Here is a 13,774-nt window from a genome sequence, read left to right as displayed (position 1 = left end):
AGAGGAATGCTGGGCTCTTTTTCTTCCCCCCCCCCCCTGAGAAAAAGTTGGATAAAAACAGTCGTTAATTACAAAACCCCGCGACACATGACAATCTTAAACACATGACAATTAAGCACATTACAATACATTAACAATCTCCCGTGTAATTTAATCAATTGGAAAGCTCCGCAAAGCAGCGATGTGTTATAGTTACAGCCGCTATTGAATGAAGTCAATTGAAGAGTGTTGTATACAGCGAATCAGCGTAGTGCGTGATACGCGACTATCTTTGGTCAGACAATCAGCGACCTGTTGGTTGGTTGATATCCATCTGAGACTTATGGATGTGTCTGAAGTCAAATCTCGCAGATAGCCGATCTCAACACGCAGACGACGGTCTGCGACGGCTTTTGTCGAATACGTCGCATCAACCAGGGATCGGTTGTCAGTATATACATCAATAGGGACAATTTTTCCGACTATTTCGTGCAGCATCTTTTGCATTAAATAAGCAGCATCTACACCATCCGAGCAAGCCAGTGCTTCGGCTGCGAGTGTACTCCGAACGACGCGTTTTATTTTCTGCGAGCGATAAGAAATGAGCGAGCATCTGGAGTTTTTGGTATTCGCCAAGAAGACCAAGTAGCCTCCTTGGGTTGCTCCTCCCGCCAAGTTGTTCAGTGATGCGTCTGTGAAAACAATGATTCTCCAGGACTCAATGTCGTCTCCAAGAGATGTCATGCACGTTCCGTAATTGTCGTATTTGAGCTTGCGGACTACTTTGTTCGCTGCCAGGACTTGCTCTACTGTACTGGCTGGCAGTTTGCTGATAAGGAGGCTAACTTCGAACGATATATCCGGTCGTGTGTTAGACGACACCCAGTTCAGCTTGCCTAGAAGTTTCCTCAGGTCTCTCACGCCTTTTCTAGACAAAAACTCTGTTCGAGTCGCATCAGATGGAACATCTATCTCCTCGATAGCTTGGATGTACTTCTGTTGTTGGATCAAAATGCCACGTTCTTCTCTGTCTAGTTGGACGCCTAGGTAGCTGCATGGCAGATCTGACTGCTTTCCAACATCGAAAATCATAGAAATCTTGTCTATAACTTCATTTTTGAACCCAACAGTGCCTGAATACGCAAAATCGTCTACGTGGACGCACAGAACACCGCTGACGTTATTTTGCGGATCTCGCCAGATGAACAAACAGGAGTCGAACTGAGAAACTTGACATGACAAGGATAATAGTTCTTTGCGAACACGATCGTACCAGAGTCTGGAGGCGTCTGCTAAGCCATACACTGGTTTATGCAACTTCCACAGACACTTTGATTCGGCTTCTGGAGGTGGTTTAACATATACTTCCCGCTTCAACTCAGATCCCTGCAAAAAGGCAGTGCTTATATCCAAAACTCCAACTGGCCAATTCTTCGATGCAGAGACAGTCAGTACAAGCCGGAACGCTTCCCGGGCACACGTAGGAGAATCTTTCACGAGGGTTTCCAAATCCATATCTTGAAAACCTTTGGCTACCAAACGTGCTTTCTTGGCACCAGTTGTCTTCTGAGAGCAAACCCAGCGTAAATCAATGAAGTACTGTCCAACATCTTGAACTTCCGTGTAAACTGAGCGTTTAATCCAGTTTTCGAGCTCAATCTGCTTTTCAGCAACAAATTGATCGGGTTGGTGTCCTGCGATTAACGCATGGCATTCATCAAGTTTCTCCCAATTCACCATGTCTTTTGTGAAATCTATGTTACCGGTCATACCAGCAACATTGTCTGGAGCTGTAAATTCAACATTGAAGCATCCTTTGTACTTCCCAGTTGCTTTTCCAGCGCGACTGATTACTAGACCTTCGTATGACTTCTCTGGGTCACATCTGGGTACGAACTTCACGAAATCACGCACTTTCGGATAGTCTTCTCTTTCTTGCGTCTGAAACTGCTTCTTCATACCGTTTTGAGCGTGATTATTTACTTGTTCAACGCTTTCCTCTGGTGGAATCCGGTCTTCAGCGACATTATATTCTTCTTCATCACTCTCCACTGCAGCTGATGGGCAAGTTCTGGTGTCTACTTTGGTACTTTCTGAACCAATGACTAACGGAATTTCTGTTCTGTTCTCGGGATGCGCCGCTGTGGTCAGCGTTTCTATACTGCCCGACTGACACTTCCGGACGCGAGTTGGATGGACACTGATCAACTGACCGCCATGTTTCACAACAATCTCGGATCCTAGCCGGTTCACAACTGTGGCTGGGCCTCTCCATTGGTTTTCAGATCTTTTGTAAAACACTTGATCAGACGATTGGACTTCTTCGCTGCTACGAACATTTGTTCTCAATGCTCTTTTGATACGGTTAGAGGACTCGCACTCTATGTAGGCTTGTCGAGATTTGTGGAGCAGGTTCAGATGTTCACGTGCGTACTCTGAGGTCGTCACGCATTCTAGAGCTGGATCTCTATCCTCAATTACATTCGGCAAGTTTGGGGAGGACCCGAAAACCAGCTGAAAAGGAGTGAAACCTGACGCGTTAGACAGACAATTCTTGGCATGTACGGCAAACTGGAGACATAAATTATCGTCTGTGCTCTCACCAGATGACCTTGTTTTCCAGAAAGCTTCAGTAACAATCGCATTATGCCTCTCAACAACCCCGTTAGACCAAGGGCTGTACGATGCACTCGAAATAACCCTGATGTTATAGCACTCAGTCATAGACAGAAACCTCTCGTTGTTGAATTCACCTCCTCGATCACTCATAAATGTTCCTGGTGGTCCAAATACAAGGCACCAATTTCTCAAAACCGCACTTATGATGGTCTCAGGAAGTTTGTTGTGGATTATACAGGCAACGCTGAAACGCGTAAAAAGATCTATAAGATGCAAATAATGCGTATTAGGCCCGAGCTCGCTCAATTTGTGCAAATCCATAGAAACCACCTGGTTGAACTTCACTGCAAGAGGCAAGGAAACCGAAGGTTTTGGTTTAGCACGGCCAAACTTCTTGCAAGTTTCGCATTCATCAACTACACTTTCCACATCAGACTGCAAAGTTGCGCTTTTGTAGCCACTCTGCTTGAGTAGTTGCTCGAGCCGTTTTGCGGAGCAATGTCCAAACTGGCGGTGCATTTTCTTAAAATCTGACTGCGCAAACACTGCCAAACAAACATCTTCATAACCAGGATGAATGTTCAGAAGAAGATGGCCGGTTGACGTCCTCTTGAGGTCTAGTTTTTCGTCAGATTCTTGTATAGCAACAAACTTGCCATCAAAATTGAGCACGAACTTGGCAGATTCCATCGATTTGACACTCAGCAGTAAAGGCAACTCACCGTCAATGACATCACAACTCACAAAACAAGAAAGTGAGCCAAATTTAGCTGGCAAAAAGGCTTTGTATTTAGCGTTTTGACATGCTCCATCTCCAAAAACAATGCGACAACCAGTCTTGTTGTACACAACAGTGTCTGATTGCGTCTTCGAAAGTTTAGATACGTACTGTTTGACCCACTGATCTCCCGCAACTGTTGTTGTACAGCCGGAGTCCAGAATTGCTGACTCATAGCATTCTCTCAGCAACTTCCCGCAGTTACTTGCAAACGTGAGGTATACTTGCGTGTCTGTACCTGAGTCGCAGCTTGAAGGAACGGTACTGGAGGCTATTGCGGGCATTGAAGCAACACTCTTTCCGGAATCTCTGTCCGGGCAGTTTCTGAACCAGTGATTTCTGGAACCACACTCTGTGCAGGTGGTAACTCTACCTTCTTTGTCAACAGGATTTCTACCTTTTTTCTGTACGCCTCTCAAAAAACTGTAACTGGCCTGTCCTCGACCTCGAAAACGACCGCGTCTCTGAAACCGATCAGATATCAACGCAGATTCTTCGTTTAGTTCCTCGTTCGCCACGAAAGCTGGTTCGTCTTTTAGCTGCACTCCCGAGGTGGAGGAGGAACTTCCTGAGAAAATTCGTCGCAGTGACTTTTTCATAGTGTCAAAATTCAGCTCATTCGACGCGGAGAGAACCAGTTGGCGTTCATTGGAGGTTAAATTACAGGAATGGAGCAACTTGCACGCTAAAATAGAATCTGGTAATTCCATTTTGAACCGCTTCATTTTCGTGTATGCTCTCTCAAAGTCAGCGATATGCTCAATAACGCTAGCCGAGGACCTTGAGATAGATTCAAAAGCAGTGTACATCTCGTAAGATTGGTCAACTGTTTCTTTGCCAAATATACTGTCCAGTTTTTCCAATAAATCTTTCAAACCGTTCTCACTCTCTAAGGTTTCACCGCCCACTTCCATAGCAACTTCGCGACGTCGGCCACTGAGGGATAGCGCCACAGCCAAACCCAACTTCTTTGCAGGTAGATCTGTTAGACGCTTCCAAATGTCAACCTCGTTTTTCCAAGCGTCATAAGGCATATCTGTTTCCCATGTCGGCGGGGTTTTGACGAAAGAGCTCATTTTCTCCTGCTACCATGAGAAAAAGTTGGATAAAAACAGTCGTTAATTACAAAACCCCGCGACACATGACAATCTTAAACACATGACAATTAAGCACATTACAATACATTAACACCCCCCCACCTGCAAAATTTTACTAGTGAAATTTTGTTCACATCATCCAAATGTTGTGAAAATTGGCATGCGAGCTGTTAAGGCCATGACAAACATGTTTGGTGTTCATGGTTAACCTTGTAAAAGCCCTCGTTACACCCTAAAATTGGTACTTGTGTGAGGCCGGGGGGGGGGGGGGGGGGGAGAAAAAGAGCCGAATGCTGTTTTTGGGCATTATTTGGAAAGTTTTGACCATAAACTTTCATGGTTCCCCTGAATAAAAGCATTCATTGGCCCCTTCAGAAAACTGTTCTGCTGAATCGGTCAAAAATGTCACAATATGTATAGGTTTGTCTCCTCTGAATCATCGAAATACTTGATGAGTGTTATCATTTTTCGTCATTTTGTTCCAAAATTGGAATTTTAGAGGGGTATGAGGTTTTTAGATGCGTTAAATTGGGCAATAAACTCACTAAAAGTATATTGCGAATATTATTTGAAAAGTTATTTCATTTTAGGTGGAAAAAGATGGACTTGAGAATGAAAAGAGCATGAAAGAACTGAAACGAGAAAACGACCAGATGCGAGAAGACATGCGAGAGTTCCAGCGGCAGTTGGAGGCACAGAGAGACACTATGATCTCGAAGAGTGGGGAAGACAGTGACGTCAGAGAAGCCATGCGACAGAAGAACCAGGAAATGTTGGACCAGCTGGACGAAATCCGGAACCTCTCTCTGGCCAATAAGAAGCTGCAAGATGAGGTCGAGGAGCTGTCAAAGAATCTCGAGATCGCGATTACCGAAATGGAGCAGATGACGACTGCGCATAACAAGATCAAAGGGATTCTGGCGGCGTCGGATGTGACAGTGGACCAGTTGACGAGAATGAATGATGTGTTGCAAGAGCGAATCGACGAGTTGGAGTACGAGTTGTCGGGGAAGAGAGAGAACGACGAGGAGATCATGGCGATTGTGTCCGATAAGATCCAGCAGTGGAAGGACATAGTGGCGAAGAAGGACGAGCAGCTGGAGGAGAAGGAGCGGGAAGTGAATGAGTTGAGGGGTCAGTTGGGCATCTCAAATGTGGACATGGATCGCAACTCATTCTCATCCCTCCAAATGGTAAGTTATAATAATAACCAACAAATTATCCTCTGTTTTGTTTCACAACATAACAGTTTTGTTGTTGATTACCAATTTATTATACTCGGCATTTTGAAATGCGTCGAGCTATTTAGGAAGGTGAATTTTGTCCTTAGAAAATGTTTAATTTTTCAACTAGTATGGGTATATAGCATTTCTGAACACGAAAAAATGCAAGTATAGATAGATATTTTAGAAGCTCTTCATTTTCCTTAATTATAATTAGATTAACATTAACTTGTTACCAATTGTATCAGTGTTATTGAAGCATCAAATTTCAGATCGTGCCTAAATTGACTTAAGTCTAGATATCTGTTACGTTTGCAGGGATCTCTCAAACGGAGAATGGTTTGATATGAAAAGATAGCGTTTAATATTTGATATGAAAAGATAGCATATATAGATTTCTCTGGAGTTTTATTAGAATAGAACTTTGTAGGAGTATATCTTGCAAGAATAGTAAAACTGTTGTCGGTAGATTTATGCGAAAATATAGAAATTGACTAATATCGAGCATTTATTGGAATTTGGGTCCATCAAGATCTCACTAATGCACTCGAGCCAAACTAAATTTAAGAAATTCACAAATGAACTCCAGAAATAGTCGACTAAAGAATAGGTACAAAATGAAAGTTGGGCGGATGTTCAACCAACCGCAATAGCTTTTAGCCGAAGTTACATAAGAATTAACTTAACATAACATTATTGTATATCAACAGTATCTTGAAGCCAAAAAGTACATCAGAAAGCCTTTCGAAATTACATCTTTAAGAATAAATGAGTCTTTATGTATTTATTTTTTGTTCCGACTTTCGTAACGAAAGAAACGGAATATTTAGGCTCGGGTGGTTTTTTCTTCGGACAAATTTCGACTTTTTAACGAGCCATTTTTGACGGATTTTTTTTCATATCGGTCAAAAGGTATTGTTTTCTTCATATTGTTTCAAAAGGTAATGTATTAAAATAAAATGAAAAATATTTTCATTTTAAAATTTGAGATAAGTGAAAATCATCCCCCCACATGCCATAAAAAGGACAAAGTGATAGATTTCGCACCTAGTAATAAATCAATTATGGCAAATAAGCTTCCTTAAATCAATTTAGAAGGATTAAATCTCCGCTTGCGCTTAGCGTTAATAGCGCGAAATATATCGGTCATTAATTAATGCAAATTGGCCAAAATGGCTATCTTTAAATTCCAACAAGACTGCTCGTATCAGGACGAAGCCCTGAAAATTCCGACTGCCTTTTAACGGTTATGGAGCAGTAATAACATAAACAACATGAAATAATTAAATGGAATAAAATATAAGTAAAACTTAGTTTTTTTTTCTAAAATTTGAAAATTTTTCTATCAAAATATTCCCCCACACGCCATATAAAGTACAAAACAATATATTTCGCTCTTTGTAAGAAATCAATTATGGCAAATAAGCTTCTTTGAACCAATTTGGAACGATTTCTAAGACGGATTAAATCTCCGCTTACGCGTTCATAGCGCAAATTATATCGCGCGTTAATTGTCTTAAATTGGTCAAATGGCCAAAATGGCAATCTTTAAACCACATAACTTTGCGAAAAAAGATCACAGGTGAAATATTTTTTCAAATTGAAGCTCAGGACAACAATAACTTTTGAATGATATAAAAAAATTCCGTCAAAAATGGCTAGTTAAAAAGTCGAAATTTGTCTGAAGAAAAAAAAACCCACCCCGAGCACAAATATTCCGTTACTTTCGTATCGAAAGTCGGAACAATAACTTTACAAACAAGACTGCTCCGATATCAGGGCAAAGCCCTGAACGTTTTGACTGTCCCGCAGTTCATATCGAATAGTTTTTGGGAAAAGAAATTATTGAAAACCTATAAGTTTTGGACACCATCAAAGGGTGAAATTTTGAGTCGTACGAAATTAATACGACCGATCAGCTAGCCTCAATTTAATTTGGAGTGATTTTGTGGTGCGGGATAAATTGCCACGCATAAATAATTCAAGTTTTGCTCTCAGCATTGTGAATAAACTCTTCAAAGCGCGCATAATTGAGTCCAGAACATTGCCAATTTGGCAATTTTCAAACCCCCAGAACTTTACAAAAAAAGGAGATAAAATAACGTTTTACATTTGAACTTCAATAGAAGTCAATATATTCAATGGGGCACAAAAAGTTTTTGTTGAAAACTATTTTTTCGATCAGCAGAAATTGACTCAATAAAAAAAACCACACCGAGCATAAATATTTCCTTTACTTCGAAAGTCGGAACAAAAATGGTCACAGGTGAAATAACCTTTCAAATTTAAGCTCAGGACAACAATACATTTTAAATGATACAAGAAAATTTGTCAAAACTGGCCAGTTAAAAAGTCAAAATTTGTCTAAAAAAACACCCCACCACAAATATTCCGTTACTTTCGTTTTTATAACCCGTTGAGGATATCGACTTCGTGAGATCACATTTAAAAAGTAATTTTACCTCCGATTATTTTTTGTACAGTTCTGGGTGTTTAAAAATTGCTGAATTGGCCATATTCTAGACTAAATTATGCGCGATTTGTTGTACGCCCCATTGAAGAGTTCAAGTTATTGTTTAAATTATTGAAGAGTTTAAATTATTGTACACCCCATTCTTGAGTTTAAATTTTAAAAAATATTTTACCTCCGATTATTTTTTGTAAGCTTCTAGGGGTTTAGAAATTGCCAAATTGGCCATATTCTGGACTAAATTATGCGCGATTTGAAGAGTTATTCATATTGCTGAGAGGGTACCGCGAATTATTTTTACACTGCGAGTTATCCCGCGCCACAAAAATGTTCTAAATTGAATTGAGGCTAACTAATTGGTCGTAGTAATTTCCTACTACTCAAAATTTTACACTTTGATATTGTCCAAAATTTATAGGTTTTCAGTATTTTCTTTTCCCAAAAACTATTCGATATGAATTAAGGGAAAGTCGGAACATTCAGGGCTTTGTCGTGATATACGAACAGTCTTGTCGTAAAGTTATAGAGGTTTAAAGATTGCCATTTCGAAACAATTAACGCGTGAGCGGAGATTTAATCCGTCTTAGAAATCGTTCCAAATTGGTTGAAGGAAGCTTATTTGCCACAATTATTTGTTACTAGGAGCGAAATCTATCAATTTGTACTTTATATGGTGTGTGAGGGATGATTTTCTCAGAAAACTCAAATACAAAAAATTATTTTTATTTGATTACATCTAATATTTTGATGTTATTACTGCTCCATAGACCTTAAAAGGCCAAAATTTATAGGTTTTCAATAATTTCTTTTCCCAAAAACTATTCGATATGAACTGCGGGACAGTCGGAACATTCAAGGCTTCGACCTGATACGACCAGTCTTGTTACTTTACATTTTACAGTAAAACACTGAAGGGGTATTTCCGACGAGAAACGATTAAACTAAATGAATTGTCAATATTTAAATAGTACTTATTTACAAAAAGTTGCAGAGACATCAAGTCCGCCATTACCAGGGATGTCTTCCACTTTTCAAACATACTCCACATTAGCGCTAATAATCCTTTTTTTTAGTCCACAGGGGCATATAAACTCAGTTTTTATTGGAAGGTTGATGACCAGCCTAGCCGCTCGATACCAGAAATTAGGTCTTTTTTCTAAGCGCACCTTCGATTAAAAAATACAGGGCACCAGTTATTATTGAAGTAACCGCAATTGCGTTGTCGTGTTGCGAGCTTGCCAACATAGGGTATGACTCCGCAAAATTTAGAACCGGTTATCACCTACAAGACAATATTTTCACTTTTTCGGCTTCAAGGACTGCTAATCTTAATGTTCGGCTTGTTGGCCTGCCATCGATAGTTGGGTCCTTTATGTGTCACCGACGAAGGGTTTATGCTCCCGAAAGTCTGCGATGTTAGGTTGTGCGTTTGAATAATTAGCTTTTTGAGCTTTTCATAAAAATGACGGGACCTATCTTTCATGCTGTACTATGGTTGCTTTGTAACAGTAGAAGTTATTTCGATTGAGTGTGTGTTGTGTTGTAGGCTCTGAAGGCGAAGGATCAGGATCTTCAGAAGATGATGGAGCAGATGAACGAGACAAATGCAGAACTGGAGGAGTACAGACAGATGTTCGAAGACATGAAACAGGACGCCGGTCAGTTAGCTGAATATATAAAATGAGCAAATTAAAGAGAACCTTGAGAACACTCCAATCCAATAATTGGGACTCTTTTTCTCTTGGGTTTGGGGCAAGGGCTCCCCCTAAATCCGCCCCTGGTTAGGGGGTGGTAAATGACTGAGGTTCTTTGAATGACTGATGACTGTTTGCAGGACCAAACGCGAAGTACCTAGAGCGCATCAACGAACTGAAACTGAAGTTGCAGAAGGCTGAGTCAGACATGAAAGATGCAATTGGCCGACAGCAGACGGCGGAGAGAGACTCGGCGAATAAGGACAAGGACTTGAGTGACGCGGAGGAGCGACTGGCCCAGTACGAGGCGGGCGAGTATGGGCTGGCGGAGGCAGTGGTGGAGATCAAACAGTTGAAACAACAAGTGCGAATCAGAGACAAGTTAGTGCTTGTGAAAAGAAGCTTTTTCCTTTCAAAACAGTTTTTTTTGGTGTTACTTGTTTCATTTGATCAAACAAATTCAGTTTAGACAGTTCATTCGAGTAGATATCTCATGTGATTTCAGAAGTTTGTCAAGTTTATATTTTTTATCTTATCTATCATTTAAGAATGTTCAAATCGAGGCTGAAGAAATTGAAGTCACACGTAACCATAGATTCTACAAAAATGTCTAAATCAGGGATTTAAGGGTTATTTTTTTCTTTTCAACGACCAAAATTGTCTCCCAAAGTTGTCAGTTTTGTTTTTTATGGCTAACTACCATTAAACATGACAGTCAAACAGATTCTGAATTGTACAATTTGCGATCTTCTTTTTCTAGCACTGTGTAATCTTTGTTGTTTAGTAATGTGGAACAGTTGATCAGTCAGATTAACGGACTGGAGCAGAAGATGAACAATTTGTGGGAGGAGAACGAGGCACTGCGCATCAAGAGTGGCCTGGACCCTGGGGAGCCCCTGGACATGGACAAGTACCATGGCCAGTTGGAGAAGAGGAAGCAGGAGGATAGGGCCATGAACATCATTCTGCTGAATGAGGTGGAGAAGCTGGAGAACGAGCGACTCAATCTGAAGAAACAGATCAGGGCACTCGCCATGGATAAAGGTCAAAGGTCAGTAGTGGTCGCTTGGCTGATATTTTACACGTTGTATTGTGGCGCAGTGGAAGTCATACATGCATCGCTAAAGCATTAAGACACTCAGTTCAGCTTAGTTAATTAAACTCCTGGGTAAGCCTACCGCTGCTTAACTTGAAAAAAGTAGTTAAAAAAAGAGAAAACAAGATACTATAATCAAGTTGTGTGCCTAATTTAAAGATGAAGCACACAACTTGTGAAGTGGTCGGAACAATACCTCCAGAGTTAAGATAGCTTCGGCAAATATGGCTACCGTTTGTTGCAGGGCCGCAGCTCTCGGCTTGACAGCGGACGAGATCATCAAGGTGGACGAGTTCACTGAGAACCTGAGAGCGACTGGTGGGAGAGGAGGAGGAATGTCATCCGCAGACTATTCCATGTTCAGACTGCCCTCCTCTCCCAGGAAACAACCGAGGGACATGGTTGACCACTCTATGCACAGTAGCTACAGAGAAGATCAGGTAATAAGAGTGGACACCTATCGAGTTGAAAGTTCATTTGAACAGAATGAAAAGAAGGTCAAGCGTTCGAATTCCACTTCCTTCCGTAACGGTTGGATGGTTCCCAAGTTCATCCGTATTCTCAAGCTGGAAACGGCTTCGCCCAATAGGACCTACTTCGCATAATTGACCTACTTCAGAGAAATTAGCATGCTTAAGTTGTTTTTCAAAGATAATTATATCTCGAATTATTTCTCGAATTGTCGCATGATAATAATTTCGAATACAAAAATAGTTCGAAGTTTTCAGATTTCGCTTTTTTATTGTTCCGACTTTCGATACGAAAGTAACGGAATATTTGTGCTTGGGTGGGTTTTTTTCTTCAGGCAAATTTCGACTATTTAACTAGCCATTTTTGACGGAATTTTTTTTAATATCATTCGAAAGGTATTGTTGTCCTGAGCTCAAATTTGAAAAGATATTTCACCTGTGACCATTTTTCGGAAAGTTACGGGGGTTTAAAGATTGCCATTTTGGCCAATTTGGGACAATTAACCATAGTTGATTTGTTACAATATTTGTTACAATTTGGGACAATGTTTGCCATAGTTGATTTTTTACAAGGAGCGAAATCTTTCCTTTTGTACTTTAATTGGCGTGTGGGGGGATGATTTTCATAAAAAATTTCAAATTTTAGAAAAAAAAATTTTCGTTTTATTTTATTTCATTTAAATTTTTTTATGTTATTACTGCTCCATAAACTTTAAAAGACAGTCGGAACATTCAGGGCTTCGCCCTGATATGAGCCGTCTTGTTTATTTATCCATCCGAACTTCGTTACAAAAAACTTGATCAATTGCAATAAATTATACAAATTTCATGTTCATGCGACCTTCAGACGTGAATTTTTTCAAAAGTTGGCTTAAGTAGGTACCACTTTTCCTAAGTCAATTTGCTTTTTTAAAAAATAATAAATAATTCTGTCTGTTTGGACTTTTCGCCATTCTCTATAGCAGAGAAAAGTTCAGGCTCGCTGTCAGTGTTTGATTGATAAGTTTTACAAGAACTGATGAAATAGAAATTTAAATCATCTTAAAACGACAGAAAGTTTAATTATTCGAAATCTGAAAAAACTGTCAATTAGGAAAAAAAAGCTGGTTGTGAAATAAATGATATGTGAATTATTAGCATCCTCCGATCTACTTGCAAAACTTTGCGTATGGCGATCAGGAAAGTATGAATGCCAGCTTCTCAAAACAAGCTGTAGTTGTGCGCCCAAAAATAAAAGTAGAGAGCCACGGCGATGTTGACGGGAAGCAGCAGAGACAAGAACGCGGCGACAACATTGTCGCTGAGAAACTCTCCCAGCTAAATGACCATCTTAAACAGGTTGACCAGAAGAGACTAGTTGTGGAATAGTGTAGTCATTTCATGCTTAGAATCTCAACTACTGCTTCTTGTACCTGTAGATATATACCGAGATTAGCGAAACTCGGTTATCATAGCTGTAAACTTCACCTTCATTCGATCATCGATTATACAGGGAGCGCTTATTGGCAGTATCAAAGCGCTTATTTGTTTCATCGCATAGTTGCAGTATCAAATCGTAATGAAAAGGCTTTTTACGATTAGATACGTAATTTTTGTATCGATGTGAATCGATACGATTTGCAATAGTACCATAATCATGGTTTTAGCTCTAGATATGATTTCGTCGGAAACATTCAAAATAATCTATTCTTCCTAATTAGAAAACTGAATGAGAATAGCATAGAAATATGCTGCAGGTTAAGCAAGTTGTCTGGTCCAAGTGAACAATTTGGCGCTGAATCATTTTGGTAGGAGATAATTCCCTTGGCTAAAAAGCATTGTTTTTTCGCGATTCACAATTCAGAACTTTTGATATTAGGTTACTCAACCTAAATTGCTCATTTAATTGGCGGGGGTTGGTCATTTGGTTGTTCAGGGTTACAGATATTCACATGGACCTGAGGTAATGAGAGTCAGTTTATTGAGTGTTGTTTATTTGTGTGCAGCGTGAGTTCTCGCACGAGCGGGACGTGCAGGACTTCGAGAGGAGAGTGGACTCGTTGGAGGTTGACAGGAACAACCTGCAGGCCACGTGTGCCCATCTGCAGCAGGACAACCAACACCTCTGCGAAGTCATCAGGGAACTGAAGAACATCAAACTGGGTAAAAATGATTTCAGATGTTTTCTGGCTAATGTCTGGCAAAATAATTATCATTAGACCATAAGTTCGATAGAACGCCTCAGACGTATAACGAAAGAAATATCTGTGCAATTCAATAAAAGTTTCTCCAAAACAAAGAATAAATGGACCAAGTTAACATCCCCCTAACTTGGTTCTTAGTTAGAACTTTCAGCCAATCAAAATCGA

General features: G+C 40.2%; 1 protein-coding gene across 2 annotated transcripts in view; it reads left to right on the top strand.

Moving 5' to 3' along the window:
• LOC134851744 (centrosomal protein of 290 kDa-like) overlaps positions 1-13,774 on the top strand; it is a 495,955-nt gene that overhangs the window by 423,828 nt on the left and 58,353 nt on the right. For both annotated transcript variants that reach the window (XM_063867962.1, XM_063867963.1), the window contains exons 6-11: positions 5,064-5,666; positions 9,713-9,824; positions 10,001-10,241; positions 10,645-10,911; positions 11,201-11,396; positions 13,412-13,568. In XM_063867962.1, the coding sequence (XP_063724032.1) occupies positions 5,064-5,666; positions 9,713-9,824; positions 10,001-10,241; positions 10,645-10,911; positions 11,201-11,396; positions 13,412-13,568 (1,576 nt within the window). The remainder of the gene's footprint in view (positions 1-5,063; positions 5,667-9,712; positions 9,825-10,000; positions 10,242-10,644; positions 10,912-11,200; positions 11,397-13,411; positions 13,569-13,774) is intronic.

Source organism: Symsagittifera roscoffensis, chromosome 7 (assembly GCF_963678635.1).
Source record: "Symsagittifera roscoffensis chromosome 7, txSymRosc1.1, whole genome shotgun sequence".
Taxonomy (NCBI): domain Eukaryota; kingdom Metazoa; phylum Xenacoelomorpha; order Acoela; family Convolutidae; genus Symsagittifera; species Symsagittifera roscoffensis.
Note: the sequence above shows the minus strand (reverse complement) of the source record. Positions and strands in the feature narration are given on the sequence as shown.